General features: G+C 38.1%; 1 protein-coding gene across 9 annotated transcripts in view; it reads left to right on the plus strand.

The window, feature by feature from the left end:
- ANKRD12 (ankyrin repeat domain 12) overlaps window positions 1-18,973 on the plus strand; it is a 167,795-nt gene that overhangs the window by 91,412 nt on the left and 57,410 nt on the right. For 7 of the 9 annotated variants that reach the window (XM_064294718.1, XM_064294715.1, XM_064294714.1 and 4 more), the window contains one exon: window positions 1,068-1,215. In XM_064294718.1, coding sequence (XP_064150788.1) covers window positions 1,068-1,215 — 148 coding nt within the window. Of the gene's footprint in view, window positions 1-1,067; window positions 1,216-14,767; window positions 14,863-18,725; window positions 18,806-18,973 lie in introns of those variants that run through there. The other 2 variants (XM_064294722.1, XM_064294721.1) reach the window with 2 other exon arrangements.

The following is an 18,973-nucleotide window of genomic DNA, read 5'->3' on the forward strand; positions in this document are numbered from 1 at the left end:
GACTAGGACATGAGAAAGTGGATCAAGGACAGAGCCCTAGGAAAACAATCATTGGCTTGGATCCTTACAGGCCTTAGAAGAGCCATTTCATAGGACTGACAGTAGATAATTGCAGGTAGAAAAGGAACAGGCCAGTAAGAAAGTAGAGGCTGCAAGGGTAAACATCTCTTTAGGAGTTCGACTGTGAAGGAGAGATTTGATTTATTTAGCCAGATGAGGGGGATATAGATTTGGACAAAGTTTCTTGTTTTGTTTATATTTTGTTTTGTTATTGCTTTTTTTTTTTTTAAGATGAAAGAGACGTGAAGTATAAAATTGATTGCTAGAGAGAGGCTAATCAAAAAAGAGGTTAAAAGAACAGAAAGGAAGAGGATGAGAAGGAAAAGAAATGAAATGGCAACTGGGAAGATCCTGGTTGTGTGGAGGATGAAACTCATGTATTCTGATGGAACAGGAGGGGGTTTCTTTAAGAAAAATTTTAAATTAACAAATACAAAATTAGGCTCTTGTAGAGGACCCATGAAAGTAGGGGACCCTGAAGTTTAAGCTTCATTAGTTTCTAAGTAAATCCTTCACGTAATGATAGCTTCAATTCCTGGGAGACGGAGAAGAGAAAAAGATTAAGAGCATTACTAGTGAGATTAGCCTTAAATGAAGGAAAATATTTCTTTTGAGGCTTCCTGTAAAAATGTGTGTTTCAAGAGACCAAGGACCTTGTTAGTCTTTTTCATTGATTTATCTGGAAAACTTGGTGCAGGGCTTGTTAACAGGCACTCAATAAATAACTTGGTCAATGTGTGATAGAACAAGAAGAAAAGCAGTGAGATTAGGTATAAAGTGGCTCAGTTTAAAAAATGAGGAGGGAATTTCTTTGTAATAGATAAGGCCATCAGATGGGGGGTGTCGGTGAAAGTGGAACTTGGAAATAGTAATAATTTAGAATAGACACTGTGAGAGATGAATGCAGAGTAAATCAGGCAGAAGGATATTACGAGTGTTATCAAGAAAATGGTTGAAATGATGAAATCTATGAAGGACTAAACCTTCCTACTATTTAAATGTTACAGATAGTGAAACTATTACTTCGTCACGGTGGAAACCCATTTCAAGCAAATAAACATGGGGAGCGTCCAGTGGATGTAGCAGAAACAGAGGAGTTGGAATTGCTGCTAAAAAGAGAGGTTCCTTTATCTGATGATGATGAAAGTTATACAGGTTGGTTTCAAATAATCTATATTCAGCTGTATCTTTGACATAATATTTAATAATGTCTGGCTTGTTTATAATACATAAAATGTTGTGGGTACCTGAGAAAATGCTAGCTAGCTGTTAAGACTGATGAGTTTAGAAACCTAGGTATTTGCTACACAATACCCTTTTGTAAATGGAGTCATAGTGCCGTTGTCCAGTTTCCCTGATTTTTTCCACAAAGAGCTCAACTCTTTCTTTATTACATTCAAGCCTGCTGCAGAACGTTTTCCCACGCATAGCTAACACCTCTGCTACTCTGACTTCTTTTCATTATGTTATGATTTTTAAAGTTACTAACTAAAACCCTTCATGTCTTTTCCTAACACAAATGAGTCTTCTTTGCATTTTTAGTTTTGTGATAGGTGGTTGAATTCTGGCCATGTGATACTGGGTAGGGGAAATTTCTTTAGAAACACAGTTTTTAAAAGGAAAAATCAAAAGAAAATTTCAGAAAACTTTCTGGCATACTCAGAATTAAAAAAGAATCACAGATATAACAAAAAATTATTGAAGACTCTTCTGTATACAGGTAGAAAGACTCGCCATATTTCAGGCAAAAATCAACAAAAAAGAATTTTATGAGTCTTAGAACTGGCCATATCCTTACAGAATCTTAAAGGGAATAATTCCTACAAGCAATTAGGTAATACAGGTGGTCCCTGACTTAACGACGGTGTTCTGTTCCGACAACTCCGTCATAAGTCAGGTCTGATGTAAGTTGAATACCTCTTTTTTTTTTTTTTTTAGTTTTCATTCTTATTATCAGTATCTTTATAAATCTGATCTTAATTTGTCCTTGAGGGCTGGCACAAGAAATAACATCAGCAAATCACATGCTGCAACATTGTCTATAGTACATATTACTAACAATAAGATGTGAAAAAAAAAATCAGACGGGTCATAAGTGCAGTTTGTTGTAACTCAGATACATCATAGGTCAGGGACTGCTTGTACAGCTTTTATATTAGATTACATATGAGAATAAAAATCAAGCCATATTCATTTAATTCCAGCCGTTGCAAAATGCAATAGGACAACAATAAGTAGTTTTGAGGCACGATGGCCTACCCTTTACTTTTATGTGTAAAAAAAACTATAGCTAAATTATCTTTCACGTGGATAGGCAACAGAAAGAACACACCTTCTGAATAACGTTCTTACCACCTTGTTGAACAAAAATTAATTGTAGATGTACCAACTGATTTAAGAATGATGCCAAGTTAGGAACAAAAAAATAAGGGAGTCATGGAACAAAACAGGTTTGACTGTGAGTATTGACTTCAAAAAGGATGCTTAAATAATTGCTGTAAATATAGTCAAATTGTTGTCATTGTTGGCTGCTGTTGGGTCAGTTCTGATTCATAGTGACCCTGTGTACAACAAAACGAAACTCTGCCTGTTCCTGCACCATCCTCACAATATTATGTTTGAGCCCATCATTAACAGCCACTGTGTCAGTCCATCTCGTTGAGTGTCTTCCTCTTTTTTGCCAACCCTCTCCTTTACCAAGCACGATGTCCTTCTCCAGGGATGGGTCCCACCTGATAACATGCCACAAGTACGTGAGACAAAGTCTCACCATCCTTGCTTCCAAGGAGCACTCTGGCTGTATATCTTCCAAGACAGACTTGTTCATTCTTCTGGCTGTCTATGGTATATTCAATATTCTTTGCCAACACTATAATTCAAAATTCAACAGTTGTCAAATTAACTGATAATTTAGTCAGTCATGCTTAAAAACGGAAAAAAGTAGTAACAATCTGGAATTTAAATTCCAAATTAGTCTAACAACATTTGAAGTGGGGGGATGGCAGTAATGGTATAGTAAACTGATGTTTTGAATACCTGCTTTAATTAGGTTATATGAGAACCATTTTTCTCTGATAGTTGAAAATATAAAATAGTTAAGTAATACTTTTAAAAAAACAAAAAAGCAAGAATTATGGTCTGTTAACATTAGACAAAAAAGAATTAAAGTCAGAAAGCATTGCTTCACAAAAGAAGATAATTTTGTGTTAATACAGGGTGTAATACAAAGTGAAGACAGTTTTCTTACAACATGGATGAATCTGGAAAGCATTATGCTGAGTGAAGTTAGTCGCAAAAGGATAAATACTGTATGAGACCACTATTACAAGAATTCAAGAAAAGGTTTAAACACAGAAGAAAACATTCTTCCATGGTTACGAGGGTGAGGAGGGTGGGAGAAGGACATTCCCTAGCCAGATACCAAAAAAAAAAACCAAGCTCAGTGCCGTCGAGTCGATTCCAGATAGTAGACAAGAATTGTCCTAGGTGAAGGGAAGGACAACACACAGTATAGAGGAAGTTAGCACTGTTGAACTAAACCAAAAGCTAAGAAGTTTTCTGAACACGACCAAATGCTTCAAGGCACGGAGTAGCAGGGGCAGGGGTCTGGGGAACATGGTTTCAGGGGACATCTAGGTCAATTTACGTAACAAAGCTTAAGAAAATGTTCTGCATCCCACTTTGGTAAGTGGCGTCTGGGGTGTTAAAAGCTTGCGAGCAGCCATCTAAGATGCATCAATTGGTCCCAACCCACCTAGAGCAAAGGAGAATGAAGAACACCAAAGACACGTGGAAAATATTAGCCCAAGAGACAAAAGGGCCACATAAACCAGAGACTCCATCAGGCTGAGACCAGAAGAACTAGATGGTGTCCGGCTACCACCAGTGACTGCCCTAACAGGGAACACAACAGAGAGTCCTTGACAGAGCAGGAGAACAGTGTGGTGCGGAACTCAAATTTGCGTAAAAAGACCAGACTTAATAGTTTGACTGAGACTAGAGGAACCCCTGAAGACATGGCTCCTGGACTCTCTGTTAACCCAGAACTGAAACCATTCCTGAAGCCAGCCCTTCAGACAAAGATTACACTGGACTATAAAACAGAAAATAATACTTGTGAAGAGTGTGCTTCTTAGTTCAAGTACATACACAGGACTAAAGAGGCAGCTCCTCTTTAGAGGCAAGATGAGAAGGCAGAAAGGGACAGGAACTGGTTGAATGTACATGGGATACCTGGGGTGCAAAGTGGGGGAGTGTGTTGTCACATCAAGATTGTAACTAGGGTCACATAACAATATGTGTATAAATTTTTGCATGAGAAATTAACTTGAGGTGTAAACCTTGACCTAAAGCACAATAAATAAAAGATTTTTTTTAAAGTGAATATGTTTTAACATTGTTAAAATATGTGAAGCAAATGTTAGTGGTCTGAGGCAGAATTGACAGAAACACAATACTAGTTGGAAACTTTAGTGGGTTTTTTTCAGCACATACCAAAAAAAAAACAAAACAAACCCAGTGCCATCGAGTTGATTCCGACTCATAGAGTCAGCACATACAATCTCTTATTAAGAAAGTCTCAAAGTCGTGGATGTTACATATGTGACCGTTGGCCCAGGATTTGGCCAGAGTTGTGCTATGTTCAGTAAAAAGTCATACCTGTCATCATAAAACTCATAAAGAAGGAAAATAAATGAACTTCGGAAATTAGAAGGGAGGAGGAGAAAACAGATCCAAAGACAAGCAAGAAATTAATAAAAGTTTAGGATGCAATTTAATGGACTAGACAACAAATAGAATAAAACCAGGAGCTGTTTCTGTGGCAAGATCAATTACATAGACAAACCTCTGGCAAACCTAATCAAGGAAAATGAGTGAAAATGCATGCACATCATTGGGAATAGGAAAATGAATAGACCCACAGTATTAAAAAAAATACTAAACTTTAACCGAATACTAAATACAGATGTCACAAAAAATTTTTCAAAGATGAGTATGTATAAATGTACACACAAGCAGAGAGGAGACAGGGATGAAAGGAGGAAGACAGGGAGATGTAGCTGGAGAAGCAGATGCAAGCACAGTCAGGTTGACAAACGGTACTATTCTCACTCATCTAAGCTTTTAAAAACAGTGCCTTCTTTATCTAAGCCAGCAAAATCCTGGTATAACCGTGAGAAAGTTACACAAATAGAAAGCCACGGGCCGGTCTCCAGTGTAACACGATGCCTGGTATGCAGAAGTGTCACTGCCCTGTTAGAATTGGTAAAGATTTTAAGAAACAGTATCCAGATGTTTGTGAGGTTCCAGTGAACCTGGCATCATACCCTGATTTTGAGAGTGTTTTCTGAAAAGCAGTTTGTTCATATTTATGAAAAATTCATAAGGACGAAATCATATAAAAGGTGCATGTATAAAGATGTTAATCATGACCTAAATGTCCAAAAACAGGCAGAGAAATAATTTTAAAAGTGTTGAGCATTTCATGCAGCCATTTAAAGTAGTGTTTATAAATTTTTCTAAGTACTGAGTATATGTGTATTTCAACATCAGTGTGAAATGCCAGTGTCTATCATTTGATCATCACCAGAACCACGTTTTAGCCATCTAATGATTTTCCATCTTCACTGCCATTCACAATCCTAAATATACAGCACTTTCAAAATCTAGATAAGATGCTAACATGGAAAAGATCGTCCCAAATTACAATTATTCCTTTACTATTTGTGCTGTCTATAACATAACCACTTTCAGTACTGTTAAATCCCAACATTTTATTGCAAAAATGTACAAATATGAAATAAACTTCAAAAAAGTATACTCACCAGCTACTAGTCAACTTCCCCTAACCCACACCCAAGGCAACCACTGTTTCTTCACCGTGGATTACTGTTGCGTATTCTAGAGCATCTTCATGCAGCATGTGTGTGAGACTTCTTTAACTTAGCATATTGTTGTTGCAAATATCACTCGTTCATTCTTTTTTTATCACTGAGTAGTATTCCCTTATATGAATATACCATAGTTTGTTTATCCTTTATAAACACCTGAGTCGTTTCCAGCTTTTAGCTCTTGGTTGCTAAGAACATTCTTGTACAAGTCTTTTTGAGGGTATATGTTTTCATTACTCTTGAGTAAAAGCTATGAGGGGAGTTGCTGTGTTATAGCATAGGTTGATGTTTAGTTTTAGAAGAACTTGCCAGACTATTTTTCAAAGTGTTGTAGCACTAACTTCCACTAACACTGTGTTAGAGTTTGGTTGCTCTAGATCCTTGCCAATATTTGAGGAAAGTGTTTTTAATTTCTGGTGGTGGTGAGTGGTATTGCTGCAGTTATTTTTTAAATGATCTTTGGAAGCCTATTTACAACATGATCCAGCACTTGGAATTTTGCAATAAGTATTACATCTCTGTGAACATTCTTTGCTTTTTTTCTCTTTTTAAGAATTCTCAGATGGCTTCTATATAAAGTTCTATAATTAAGATAGAGTTTTCAGTTAATATGACTTCCAAATAAGTATAGTAAAACCCAGCCATTCATGGGAATCCATAAAACTTAATTGTGTAGAATGTAGGCTTACTTGATTGTGAGATTGATAAAATGACAAGATAAGCCTGCACAACTAGCAGAGCATGAGTTTTGGTGGTCTAGCTGTGCAATCTAAAACTGACCCTGTTAGACCTATAGTTCAGTGACAATTCTGTGTCCTGTGTTTGGGTAGGACTTCTAGCAACAGTTCTAGAAATTTCCTGATTAGTTAGTTGTGTTTTCATTTTTTTGGTCTGATTTTAAGAGATTGAGCCGCAGAACATTGAGGACACATAGAATCATCCCCTTCCTCACCAGTTTTGCCAGATAGGTGCATTTACTGTTTCTTTTCCTGGCTTGCCGTCCATTCTGTGGCCTCCACTATTCTCATTATACCAAATTCACATCAAGGGGCATGCTGTCATAAGGGTTTCACTGTAATTAAGAGACCACTTTTAAAGGAGTCCACTGTATTTTCTTAACATGATAAAAATATATACTTCAGTCCTAAATTCAGCATCTTAATGAGGAGACCCTAGAGACATTCCTATTAAGGTCAAGATCAAGGCAAGACTCTCCACTACTATTTAACATTGTGGGGAGGTTGCAGGCAAAGCAATTATTAGTCTTGTTGTTGTCAGGTGCTCTCGAGTCAGTTCTGACTCATTGCAACCCCGTGTACAATAAAACGAAATACTGCACAGTCCTGTGTCATTCTCATGATTGTTGTTATGCTTGAGCCCATTGTTGCAGCCACTGTGTCAGTCCATCTAGTTGAGGGTCTTCCTCTTCCTTGCTGACCCTCTACTTTAGCAAGCATGATGTCCTTTTCCAGGGACTGGTCCTTCCTGATAACACGTCCAAAGTACGTGAGAGACAAAGTCTTGCTATCCTTGCTTCTAAGGAGCATTCTGGCTGTACTTCTTCCAAGACTGATTTGTTCATCCTTCTTGCAGTCCATGGTATATTCAGTATTCTTTGCCAGCACCATAATTCAAAGGCATCAGTTCTTCTTTGGTCTTCTTTATTTGTTGTCCAGCTTTCCCATGCAGATGAGGCGATTGAAAATACCATGGCTTGGGTCAGGCATACCTTAGTCCTCAAAGTGGCATCCTTGCTTTTTACCATTCCAAAGAGGTCTTTTGTAGCAGATTTGCCCAGTGCAGTGCATTGATTTCTTGACTGCTGCTTCCATGGGTGTTGATTGTGGATCTAAGTAAATAAAATCCTTAAAAACTTCAATCTTTTCTCTGTTTATCGTGATATTGCTCATTGGTCCAGTTGGGAGGATTTTAGTTTTCTTTATGTTGAGGTGTAATCCATACTGAAGGCTGTGGTCTCTGATCTTCATCAATAAGTGCTTCAGGTCCTCTTCACTTTCAAAGTTGTGTCACCTGCATAACACAGGTTGTTAATGAGTCTTCCACCAGTCCTGATGCCATGTTTTTCTTCATATAGTCCGGCCTCTCAGATTATTTGCTCAGCAAATTATTAGACTAGAGAAGACAAAATTGGAAAAAATTTATAGGGAATGAAGAGATAAACTCTTGGCAAGTAACATGTTAGCATACCTGAGAAATTCTAGAGAATCAGTGATTAACTTCAATAATAAAAAAATTTACCCAGTGGTAGTAGGGTATAAAATTAACATTCAAACACCAATAGCGTTCATATACACAAATAATAACCATTTAGAAAATATAATAAGTGAGAAAATATCATTTATAGTAGCAGCTGAAAGGTAAAATATTTAAGAATAAACAATTGTAAATGTTCAGAATCTATGTGTAGAAAATATAAAAATGAGACACAAAAGTAGACTTAAACAAATGGAAAGACAGCCCTTGTTCTTAGTTAGAACTTCTTGATGTCGTCAAGCTGTCATTTCTTCCTAAGTTAAATTATACATTTAATGCTATAAAAATTCCCGCAAGGTTTTTTATGGGGCTGCACAAGTTGAGCCTAACATTCATGTGGGAAAATGAGCACACAAAAAGTAGCTAGGAAAACACTGAAAAGAAAGAGCTCTGAGAGACAACTACCCTATTAGATATTGAAAGATAAAACAAAGCCTCTATAATTAAAATAATGTAGTACCAACATGTAAATTGACAGATCAGTGTAACAGAATAGGAAATCCAGAAATAGACCCATATACATATAAAATTCTTTTTAATAAATGATAGGTATTTATTTTAAAATTAGGACAACTGAATAGGTATTTGGAAAAAAGATAAAATTAAATTTATTCCTCACACCATATCTAAGAATAAACTCCAAATGGATCAGAGATCTAAATGTAAAAAATAAAACTGTACAAATACTAAAAACACAGGTGAGTTCCTCTTTAACCTTAGTATAGGGAAGGACATTCTGTTATCCTTAAACTCCAAAGGCAATTTAAAAAAAAAAAAGATTGACTACCAAAAAATGGGAGAAATTAAGCAAATTTAAGAGACAAATGGGAGAAATGTATTCACAACATATATCACAAATAAAGGGCTAATATCCAGAATTTATTAGAACTTTTAAAAGTTGAGAAAAAAGTATCCAAAATTCCAGTAGAAAAATGGGAATTCACAATTCACAGAGCTATAAAAATGTCTTTTGTTAAACTTCACTCAAAACAGGATAAATGAAAGTTAAAACTATACCAGGATACTATTTCTAAGCCATCAGATTGGGAAAATTCAGAAGCTTGACAATAGACTATATTGACGAAGACACGAGAAAACAGGCCTTTTGTACATTACTGATGGAAATGGAGAATGGTACAAAACCAATTCAGGGGAAATGTTCCAGACAGTTTAAAAAGAAGATCACTAAGGCAATATGTGCTCCTAGATTGGATCCTGTACTGGAGGGAGGGTGATTATAAAGGACATTATTAGATCATTGACAAAATTATAATAATGGGCAGTGGATTAGTATCATGTCAATATAAATTTGACAGCTGTGGTGACCTAAGAGAATATCCTTTTTTCTTAGGAAATAATCTCTGAAGTATTTAGGGATAAAGGGCCATGATACGTGTAATATACCCTTATACTGTTCAGAAAAAATGATGTATATAGATACATAAATATGTATAGATATATAGAAAGTGACAAAGCAAATTATAAAGCAAATGGGTAAAATATTAACATATATGGTGTTTAGTATTTTTCTGTTTGTGAGTTTGAAATTATTTCCAGATAAAATTAAATGTATATATAAACACATATTTATGTTCTAGCTCTGTCCATTGAAAAGACCTAAAACCATTGACTAGATTAGTTGCATTAATTATCCCTACTACCCAGACTCATAGCGACCCTATAGGACAGTAGAACTGCCCCCATAGATTCTAACTGCTGACCTTTTTAGTTAGCAGCTGTAGCACTTAACCACTATGCCACCAGGGTTTCCAAACCCACTGCCATCGTGTCAATTCTGACTCATAACGACCCTATAGGACAGAGTAGAACTGCCCCATAGGGCTTCCACCAGGCACTCCACTCCTTGGAAATCCTATGTGGCAGTTTTACTCTGTCCTGTAGGGTCACTGTGAGTTGGAATCGAATCAGCGGCAACGGGTTTGGTTTTTGGTTTGTACTACCCATGAAAGCCAAAATACCACCTTGAGTATTTAAAAATAAAATTAAATTAAAAAAAAACCTATTGTTGTCGCGTCGATTCTAACTCATAGCGACCCTATAGGACAGAGTGGAACTTGCCCCATACGGTTTCCAAGGAGCGCCTGGTAGATTCGAACTGCCGACCTTTTGGTTAGCAGCCATAGCTCTTAACTACTGTGCCACCAGGGTTTCCACCTTGAGTATATTTATCGTGACTTTAGAGACCATCTCAAGAATATATTTGATGCGTTAAACAGTGATGACTGAAGACAGAAGAATTGTGAGATAACATCAAGGACATCATACATGAAGTAAAAGGTCATTAAAAAGAAAGAAACAAACAAAATACATGTCAGAAGAAACTGAGACTTGCTCTTAAATGTAGAGTAACTAAAGCAAATGGAAGAAATGATAGAATTAAAGAGCTAAAAGATTTCAAAGGGTGGCTCAAGAAGAAAAAGTGTAAACTATTATAATGACGTGTGCAACAACATGGAGTTTAAAAACCAAAAGGGAAGAATACACTCAGTATTTCTCAGACTTCAGCTCAGCTCAGAGAACTGGGGGAAAAAAAAAAAGGCAGCCTCAAAGTGCAATATTGAATTCTATGGATAAAAAATTGAACCACACAACAAGCATCAAAAGAAGGTGGAAGGAATACACAGATTCACTGTATCAAAAAGAATTAGTTGGCATTCAGCCATTTAAGGAGGTAGTGTGTGAAGAAAAACCAATGGTACTAAAGGAAAAAGTCTAAGCTACACTGAAGGCATTGGCGAAAAACAAGGCTCTAGGAATTGACAAAATACCGATTGAGATGCTTCAACAAATGGATGCCACATTGGAAGCGCTCACTCATCTGTGGCAAAAAATTTGGAAGACAGCTACCTGGCCAACCTACTGGCAGAGACCTGTATACATGCCCACTCTAAAGAAAGGTGATCCACCTGAATGCGGAAATTATCAGTGTCGTTAATACCACATGCAAGAAAAATCTTGCTGAAGGTAATTCAAAAGCAGCTGCAGTTGTATATTGAGAGGGAACTGCTAGAAACTCAGGCCAGAGTCAAGAAAGTGGAATGAGGGATAGCATTGCTGATACTAGATGAATCTTGGCTGAAAGCAGAGAATACCAGAAAGATGTTTGCTTGTCTACATGGAAGTATTTGACTAGATCGTAATAAAGTATGAATAACATTGTGAAGAATGGGAATTCCAGAATACTTAGTTGTGGTCATTGGAATCTGTACATAGACCAAGAGGCGGTAGTTCGAACAGAACAAGGGGTTTAAAATCAGAAAAGGTGTGTGTCAGGGTTATATCTTTTTGACTATTCTTATTCAGTCTCTGTGCTGAGCAAATAATCTGAGAAGCTGGATTGTGTGAAGAAAAACGCAGCATCAGGGTTGGAGGAGGACTCATCAACAACCTGTGATATGCAGATGACACAACCTGGCTTGCTGAAAGTGAAGAGGACTTGAAGCACTTACTGATGAAGATCAAAGACCACAGCCTTCAGTATCGATTACAACTCAACATAAAGAAAACAAAAACCCTCACAACTAGACCAGTAAGCAACATCGTGATAAATGGAGAAAACATTAAAGTTGTCAAGGATTTCATTTTACTTGGATCCACAGTCAATCCCCACGGAAGCAGCGGTCAAGAAATCAAATGATGCATTGCATTGGGCAAATCTGCTTCAAAAAACCTCTTTAAAGTGTTAAAAAGCAAAGATATCACTTTGAGGACTAAGGTGTGCCTGATCCAACAAAAACAAAAACCGAACCCATTGCCGTCGAGTCGTATTCCAACTCATATTCCGACTCAAACATCTTTCTGGTATTCCCTGCTTTCAGCCAAGATTTCTCTGGTATCAGCAATGCTATACCCTCTTCCCACTTTCTCTTTTGAATCCAGCCTGAATTTCTAGCAGTTCCCTTTCGATATACGGCTGCAGCTGTTTTTGAATTATCTTCAGCAAGATTTTGCTTACATGTGATATTAATGATATTGTTGGACTAAATTCTCATTCTTTGTAATGTTATTCATAATTTGTTATGATCCGGACTGCCAAATGCCTTTGCATAGTCAGTAAAACGCAGTAAACATCTTCTGGTATTCTCTGCTTTCAGCCAGGAGTCATTTGACATCAGCAGTGATGTCCCTGGTTTCATGTCCTCTTCTGAATCTGATTTGAATTTGTGGCAGTTCCCTGCTGCAGCAGCTTTTGAATGATCTTCAGCAAAATTTTAGTTGCATGTGACATTAATGATATTGTTCAGTAATTTCCGCATTCAGTTAAATCACCTTTCTTTGGAATAGGCATAAATATGGATATCTTCCAGTCTGTTAGCCAGGCGGCCATCTTCCAGATTTCTTGACATGGAGCAGGGAGCTCTTCCAGCACTGCATCCGTTTGTTGTAACACCTCAGTTGGTATTCTGTCAATTCGTGGAGGCCGGTTTTTCCCCAAGGCCTTCAGTGCTGCTTAGACGTCTTGCCTTTATTCAGTACCATCGATTCCTGATCGTATGCTGCCTACTGAAACGGTTGAATGTTAACCAGTTCTTTTTAGTATGGTGACTCTGCATTCCTTCTGTCTTCTTTTGATGCTTCTTGCATTGGTTTAGTATTTTCCCCATAGAATCCTTCAGTGTTGCAACGTGAGGCTTGAATTTTTTTCTTCAGTTCTTTCAGCTTGAGAAATGCTGAATGTGTTCTTCACTTTTGGTTTTCTAACTCCAGGTCTTTGAACGTATCATTATAATACTTTGTCTTCTCAAGCCACCCTTTGAAATCTTCTCTTCAACTCTTTTACTTCATCATTTCTTCCTTTTGCTTTAGCTACTCGACATTCAAGACCAAGTTTCAGAGTCTCTTCTGACATCCATTTTGGCCTTTTCTTTCTTTCCTGTCTTTTCAATGACTTTTTGCTTTTTCATGTATGATGTCCTTGATGTCATTCCACAATTCGTTTGGTCTCCAGTCATTAGTGTTCAATGCGTCAAATCTGTTCTTGAGGTGTTCTCTAAATCAAGGTAGGATATACTCAAGGTCGTGCTTTGGCTCTTGTGGACTTGTTCTAATTTCTTCAGCTTCACCTTGAACTTGCATATGAGCAATTGATGGCCTGTTCCACAGTCAGACCCTGGCCTTGTTCTGTCTGCTGATATTGAGCTTTTCCATCGTCTCTTTCCATAGATATAGTCAATTTGATTCCTTTGTATTCCATCTGACGAGGTCTGTGTGTGTAGTCGTCATTTATGTTGGTGAAAAAAGATATTTACAATGAAGAAGTCTTGGTCTTGCAAAATTCTGTCCTGCAATCACTGGCATCGTTTCTGTCACCAAGTCCATATTTTCCAACGACCAATCCTTCATTATTTCCAACTTCCGTATGCTAATGACTAGTAGTTATCAGGGCATCGTGTTGGCATGTTCAAATCAATTTCAGACTGCAAAAGTTGGTGAAAATCTTCCATTTCTTCAACTTTGGCTTTAGTGGTTGGTGCATAAATTTGGGTAATAATCTTATTAACTGGCATTCCTTGTAGGGTTATGAATATTATCCTGTCAGGGACAGTGTTGTACTTCAGCATAGGTCTTGAAATGTTTGTTTTGATGATGAATGGAACACCATTCCCCTTCAAGCTGTCATTCTTCGTATAGTAGACCTTATGATTGCCCGATTCGGAATGGCCAATACCAGTTCGTTTCAGCTCTCTCATGCCTAGAATTTCAATGTTTATGTGTTCCGTTATATTTTTGACATCTTCCAATTTTCCTAGATTCATTCTTTGTACATTCCATGTTCCGATTATTAATGGATGTTTGCAGCTGTTTCTTCTCATTTCAAGTTGTGCCACATCAGCAAGTACAGGTCCCGAAAGCTTTATTCCATCCACATGACTAAGGTGGACTCCACTTTGAGGAGGCAGCTCTTCCCCAGTCGTCTTCTGAGTGCCTTCCAACCTGAGGGCCCATCTTCTGCCACTATATCAAACAGTGTTCCACTGCTATTCATAAGGTTTCCACTGGCTAATTCTTTTCAGAAGTAGACTGCTGGCTCCTTCCTAGTCTGTCTTAGTCTGGAAGCTCAGCTGAAACCTGTTCTCCATGGGTGACCCTGCTGGTATCTGAATACCGGTGGCATAGCTTCCAGCGTCACAGCAACACGCAAGCCTCCACAGTATGGCAAACTGACAGACATTTGGGGGAGATAAACGCATAACCCTTGACTGTCTTTCCATTCATGTGCACATGGGCTTGAGCCTCTGGCTGGATGGAACCAGTAGACCCTAGCCCCCTATCAATTATCTTGTTTATCCTGCCTGGCTTTTGCCCTAGGCCCCTCCAGAAGGCTTTTCTTCCCTCAGCTGCAGCATAACATCTCTTACTTTCCTTTCAGCCGTTACAGATAACAATAACCAAAGTAATTATCTAAGAACCAGAGGTTTCACTTCCCAAGCTCCTTTGTTCTTTCTCTTCCTAAGGCCTGTGTTTCCATGAGTCTGGAGCCATTGCTATGAATCCCACTTCTGCCTTTTACCAAACTGTAAAAATGGTGTGGTGGGGGCGTCTGACCTCAGCTAACTTCAGGAGGAAGAAGGAGAATTAAGATCTACAGCCCAAGGCTGATGCCTGTGAGGTGGAGGTCAGTCATGCATCCACCTTCCAATTGTCCCTCCCATGGCACTCTTCCACTTCTCTACTGAGTTTGATAATTCGTTCAATGGCCACACAGAACTCACAGTCTTCAAAATTACAGGGTTTATTAGGGAAGTAGCAGGTTACAGTTCAGTTTAGGAACATTTAGGATACAGTTCTTCAGTCAGAAGAGCCTCTTCTCAGCGGTGCCCACAGGCATGCCTCTCTCTGGCCCCTCTGCTGATGCATGCCTCAGCACACTACTCCACTGGTAAATCTCCAGAGGGTGCTTAGCTGTAGTTCCACGAGTAGCTCCACCAAGTGCCTGGAGGCACCCTACTCTGATAGCAAACCTCCTGCCCAAAGGCACTCAGCTTCTCACATCCTGGGCCAGGAAGCCCACCACACCGTCTCCTGCTGGTCTGCCTCTGCTGCTGCTGTTTCTCTGCTGCCACATTTCTCTGTCTTTGGTGTTATAGGTCTCTCTCTCTCTCTCTCAGTCTCTTATCAGTGCAGGGATCCCGAGTCCAAAGGGATGCACTCCACTCCTGGCTCTTCTTTCTTAGCGGTGATGAGACCCTCACTTCCCACCTCTGGGGTGGCTCATTTTAAGCCTAGTGGGATGGCAAACCAACCAATCCCCTTTTTAGGGTTGAATACACCTTATTTGTGTGGTCCCACCCAGTCGTTTGGTGGGAGTTAGAAGACCATGGCAAGAAAGACCATATAAAAATGATCCCTTCATACTGCAGGGGTAGATAGCCCTTGGTTAAAGGGTTGACGTGTTAATGAATGGAGATAATATTAATGAATGGAGCTACAATTATAGGCAGAATTGTAAAGGTGGGAACTCTGCTTTTCATATCTGCTCTTATCTCTTCACCTTCTCGTAAATGTAAACTTTTTTAAGTTTTTAGCACATAAATATTGCTCAGTAAATGTTTGAATGAAGAGGTGGGGGAGACTGGCCTTTAGGCATCTTGCCAGTACTCTCCAGCCCCTATAAATCCAAGGAATAGCTGAACCTGTAGGCTGAGTTTATTCCATTGCTGAGGCTGTGAAAGTATGAGAAGAATTGGGATCAGAGAACAGGAAGGCTTCCTCTTGGTGTCTCAGCTGTTGGCTGGCATTCACAGGAGTGAAGGCCACTTCGCCTTCTACCACTTGCAGGAGAGCTGCCATTTACACTGCACCAGCAGTGGATAACAGTGAGCCAACAGAGAAAAGTCACAACACTCCAGGATTGCCTAGAAACTCAAGAGAATGATCAGTATACACAAATAGGATGTTAGCCCACCTAAATAAAGCTACTAAAGGAAGCAAATAACTTCAACAACAACAAAAAGGAGCGCTTAAAAAATTCAAGAATGGCATAAAAAAGCTTGGTTTTACAGACATTTTACAGACAACTTAGTAGGTGAGTTGAATGGGATGTTTTTACTGTTCAGACTTAAATTATTGGACCGAAAATCAAGTAAAATAAATACAACACAGAGCAAAATACAAAAGGGAAAGAATTGTGAAAGAATCAGTAAAACACTTAGAGGATAAGTCCAGGAGACCCAACAGATCTAACATGTGAATAATATTTATGGGACTTTAAAAGGGAGAAAAAGAAACAGATGGAGGCTAGACAGTACACTACAATACAAATAATGGAAGAAAACTCCTGAATTGAGGGAAATCTGAGCCTATCAATTTATAAAGCTCAGTGAGCTGCAGGTGAATTGATGAAAACATACACATACACACCCCTAGACATATATTGATAAAATTTATTAGTTCCAAAAGTAACAGGTTACCTACAAAGAAAGCCTGTTAGATTGTCATTGGACTTCTTATTTACAGCAATGGAAGATAGACTACTAAGAGAAGAACGGCAGCATAAGCAGCCTATGCCTAGCCAAGTTCGGGTAAAACCAAGATGGTTGCAGACATTTAAGAATTAAATATGTATTTTTTTTTTTTTTAATTTTCAAAAAATAAAGAATAAACCAAAAACTAGTAAAAGTGGTTACGTAATAGGAGAAGGAATAAAATGGGAGACAATGTGAAGTGTTTTTGAAAAACAGTCTGGCAACAGCTAACAAAATATACGAGCTGTTGTCTTTAGAGATACATGCTGAAATATTTATGGATAAAATGATAATGATGAGTGCAGTGTGCTTCAAAATAATACAGGGGCGAATGGGGAGGCACATGTGGAGGAGGATTGGCCAAAGGTTGATAGGCACATGGGGTTCTATATGATGTTCCATCTACTTGCGTAAGTTTGAATTTTACCATCATTTAAAAAAAAAAAAAAGTTTTTACGAATGCTTATAACCCTTGATCTAATACTCACATTTCTGGGTATAGCAAAAACCCAAACCCACTGCTGTCAAGTCGATTCCGACTCATAGTGAACTATGTTTATTGCAGCACTGTTTTTAGTGGGAAAAAGCCAAGATGAATAAATTAATCATAATATCCCATTTTTGTAAGTGAATAAGTTTTAAAAACTTATTTGTGTAAGATTTTATAAGCATGGAGCAGTACATAGAAGGACATACTCCAGGCTGTTAAGGCATTTGTTGGGAGGGAGGTGGCAGAGGAGGGTGTGATTTGGGTGGAGAGAAGAGAGGTAGAGCTGGACACAATCCTGTGATAATATTTTGGTTCACATGTATCTACACGGATCCCTCCACAACATCTCTTACTGCCCTTCCCTGTTGATGTAATCACCTGTACCCTTCCCTTCACAACCAAGCATCGTAGGCTGATTTCTACTTCAGCTTCTACTGCTCCATCAAACCTGTTTTTATTAAGATCACAGATGATCTCTCTCAGCTGCATTTTAGTCCTTTTTAATCTCTGTGTAGGATTTGACAGTGTTGACTATACTGTTCTTCCTAAAATTCTCCTGCCTTTGGTTTCTGAGACATAATTCTCTCCTAGTAATCATCAGCTTCCCAAACTGTTCTTCATTCCTTTCTCACACTCCCCAGTGTTGGCTTTTCCCAGGATTTTTACTTTCTGGAACCTCTTCTCATGCTACATATTCTCCCAGGTACAGTTTACCTGCATTGACAGTGTATATGAGGACATCCACATATATATCTCCATCCTAGAACTTTCTCTTAAGCTTTAGACCTATATATTTAGCTGCCATCCAGATATTACCACTTAAATTCCCCACAGGAGTCTCAAAAATGAGCGTACCCAAATGGGACTTCTTTTTTCCCCATTCATCCATGTTCCTCTGTCTCTATCAGCGGTATCATCATTCACCTATAAATATTACTCATATACTTAGGAGTCATCCTAAACTCCTCTTCCTTTTTTTCCTTTAGCTCAGTTATTCAACTGTTTTTGAGCACCCATGATGGGTTAAACATTGCTCAGGCGCTGGGAATATAGCTGAATAAAGACAAAGAGAAACTAACATAATCATCCACTAACCTCTGTCAGTTTTGACTTTCAAAGTATTATGTAAGCCCATCTACCAGTTACAAGTTGAAAGTTATTTGAACATCTTTGTGCTGTGTGCAGTCAGGTTATAATAGCTGAAATTGCATTAGCTTCCATGAGAAAGTAAGAAAATCTGAAAATTATTAAATATTTATATAATATTTTAATTCTCTTGTTATTTATTATGCCTACCAACTCTAATTTTGGTCTTTTCAGAAAACTGTAGATGTGAAAAGTAGTTGTGGTTATAAACTTTCTATTAAAAAGAAGTGCTACAACAAATTTCTCCCGCAGAAGGAGAAAAGAATCTTATTTGAACTTAAATGTTTACTTAGAGCAGAGCACATTGTCTAGAGCCTTTTTGATTTTCACTGATCTTGATTGTTGCACGTGTTCATCAGCTATGTATTGATTTTTCAGAATATTTATTTTCTACATGGTGAATGTGCCTGAATTATTGCTTGATCAAAGTCCCTCAAGAAATGATGCAAAAATCATCAGTAAGTATCATACAAAGATTTTGGAGTTGCTGAAAAACTGATGAAAATACCCAAAACTTATCACTTAATTTACATGAGGTCCTTGTTAGAGCTTCACTGTATCAAACTTCACTCAGTCTAAATTCAGAATATTCTAATATTTTATAGAGAATTAATTAACTGCCCATA

The sequence above is a fragment of the Loxodonta africana genome, chromosome 11 (genome assembly GCF_030014295.1).
Source record: "Loxodonta africana isolate mLoxAfr1 chromosome 11, mLoxAfr1.hap2, whole genome shotgun sequence".
Classification (NCBI taxonomy): Eukaryota; Metazoa; Chordata; class Mammalia; order Proboscidea; family Elephantidae; genus Loxodonta; species Loxodonta africana.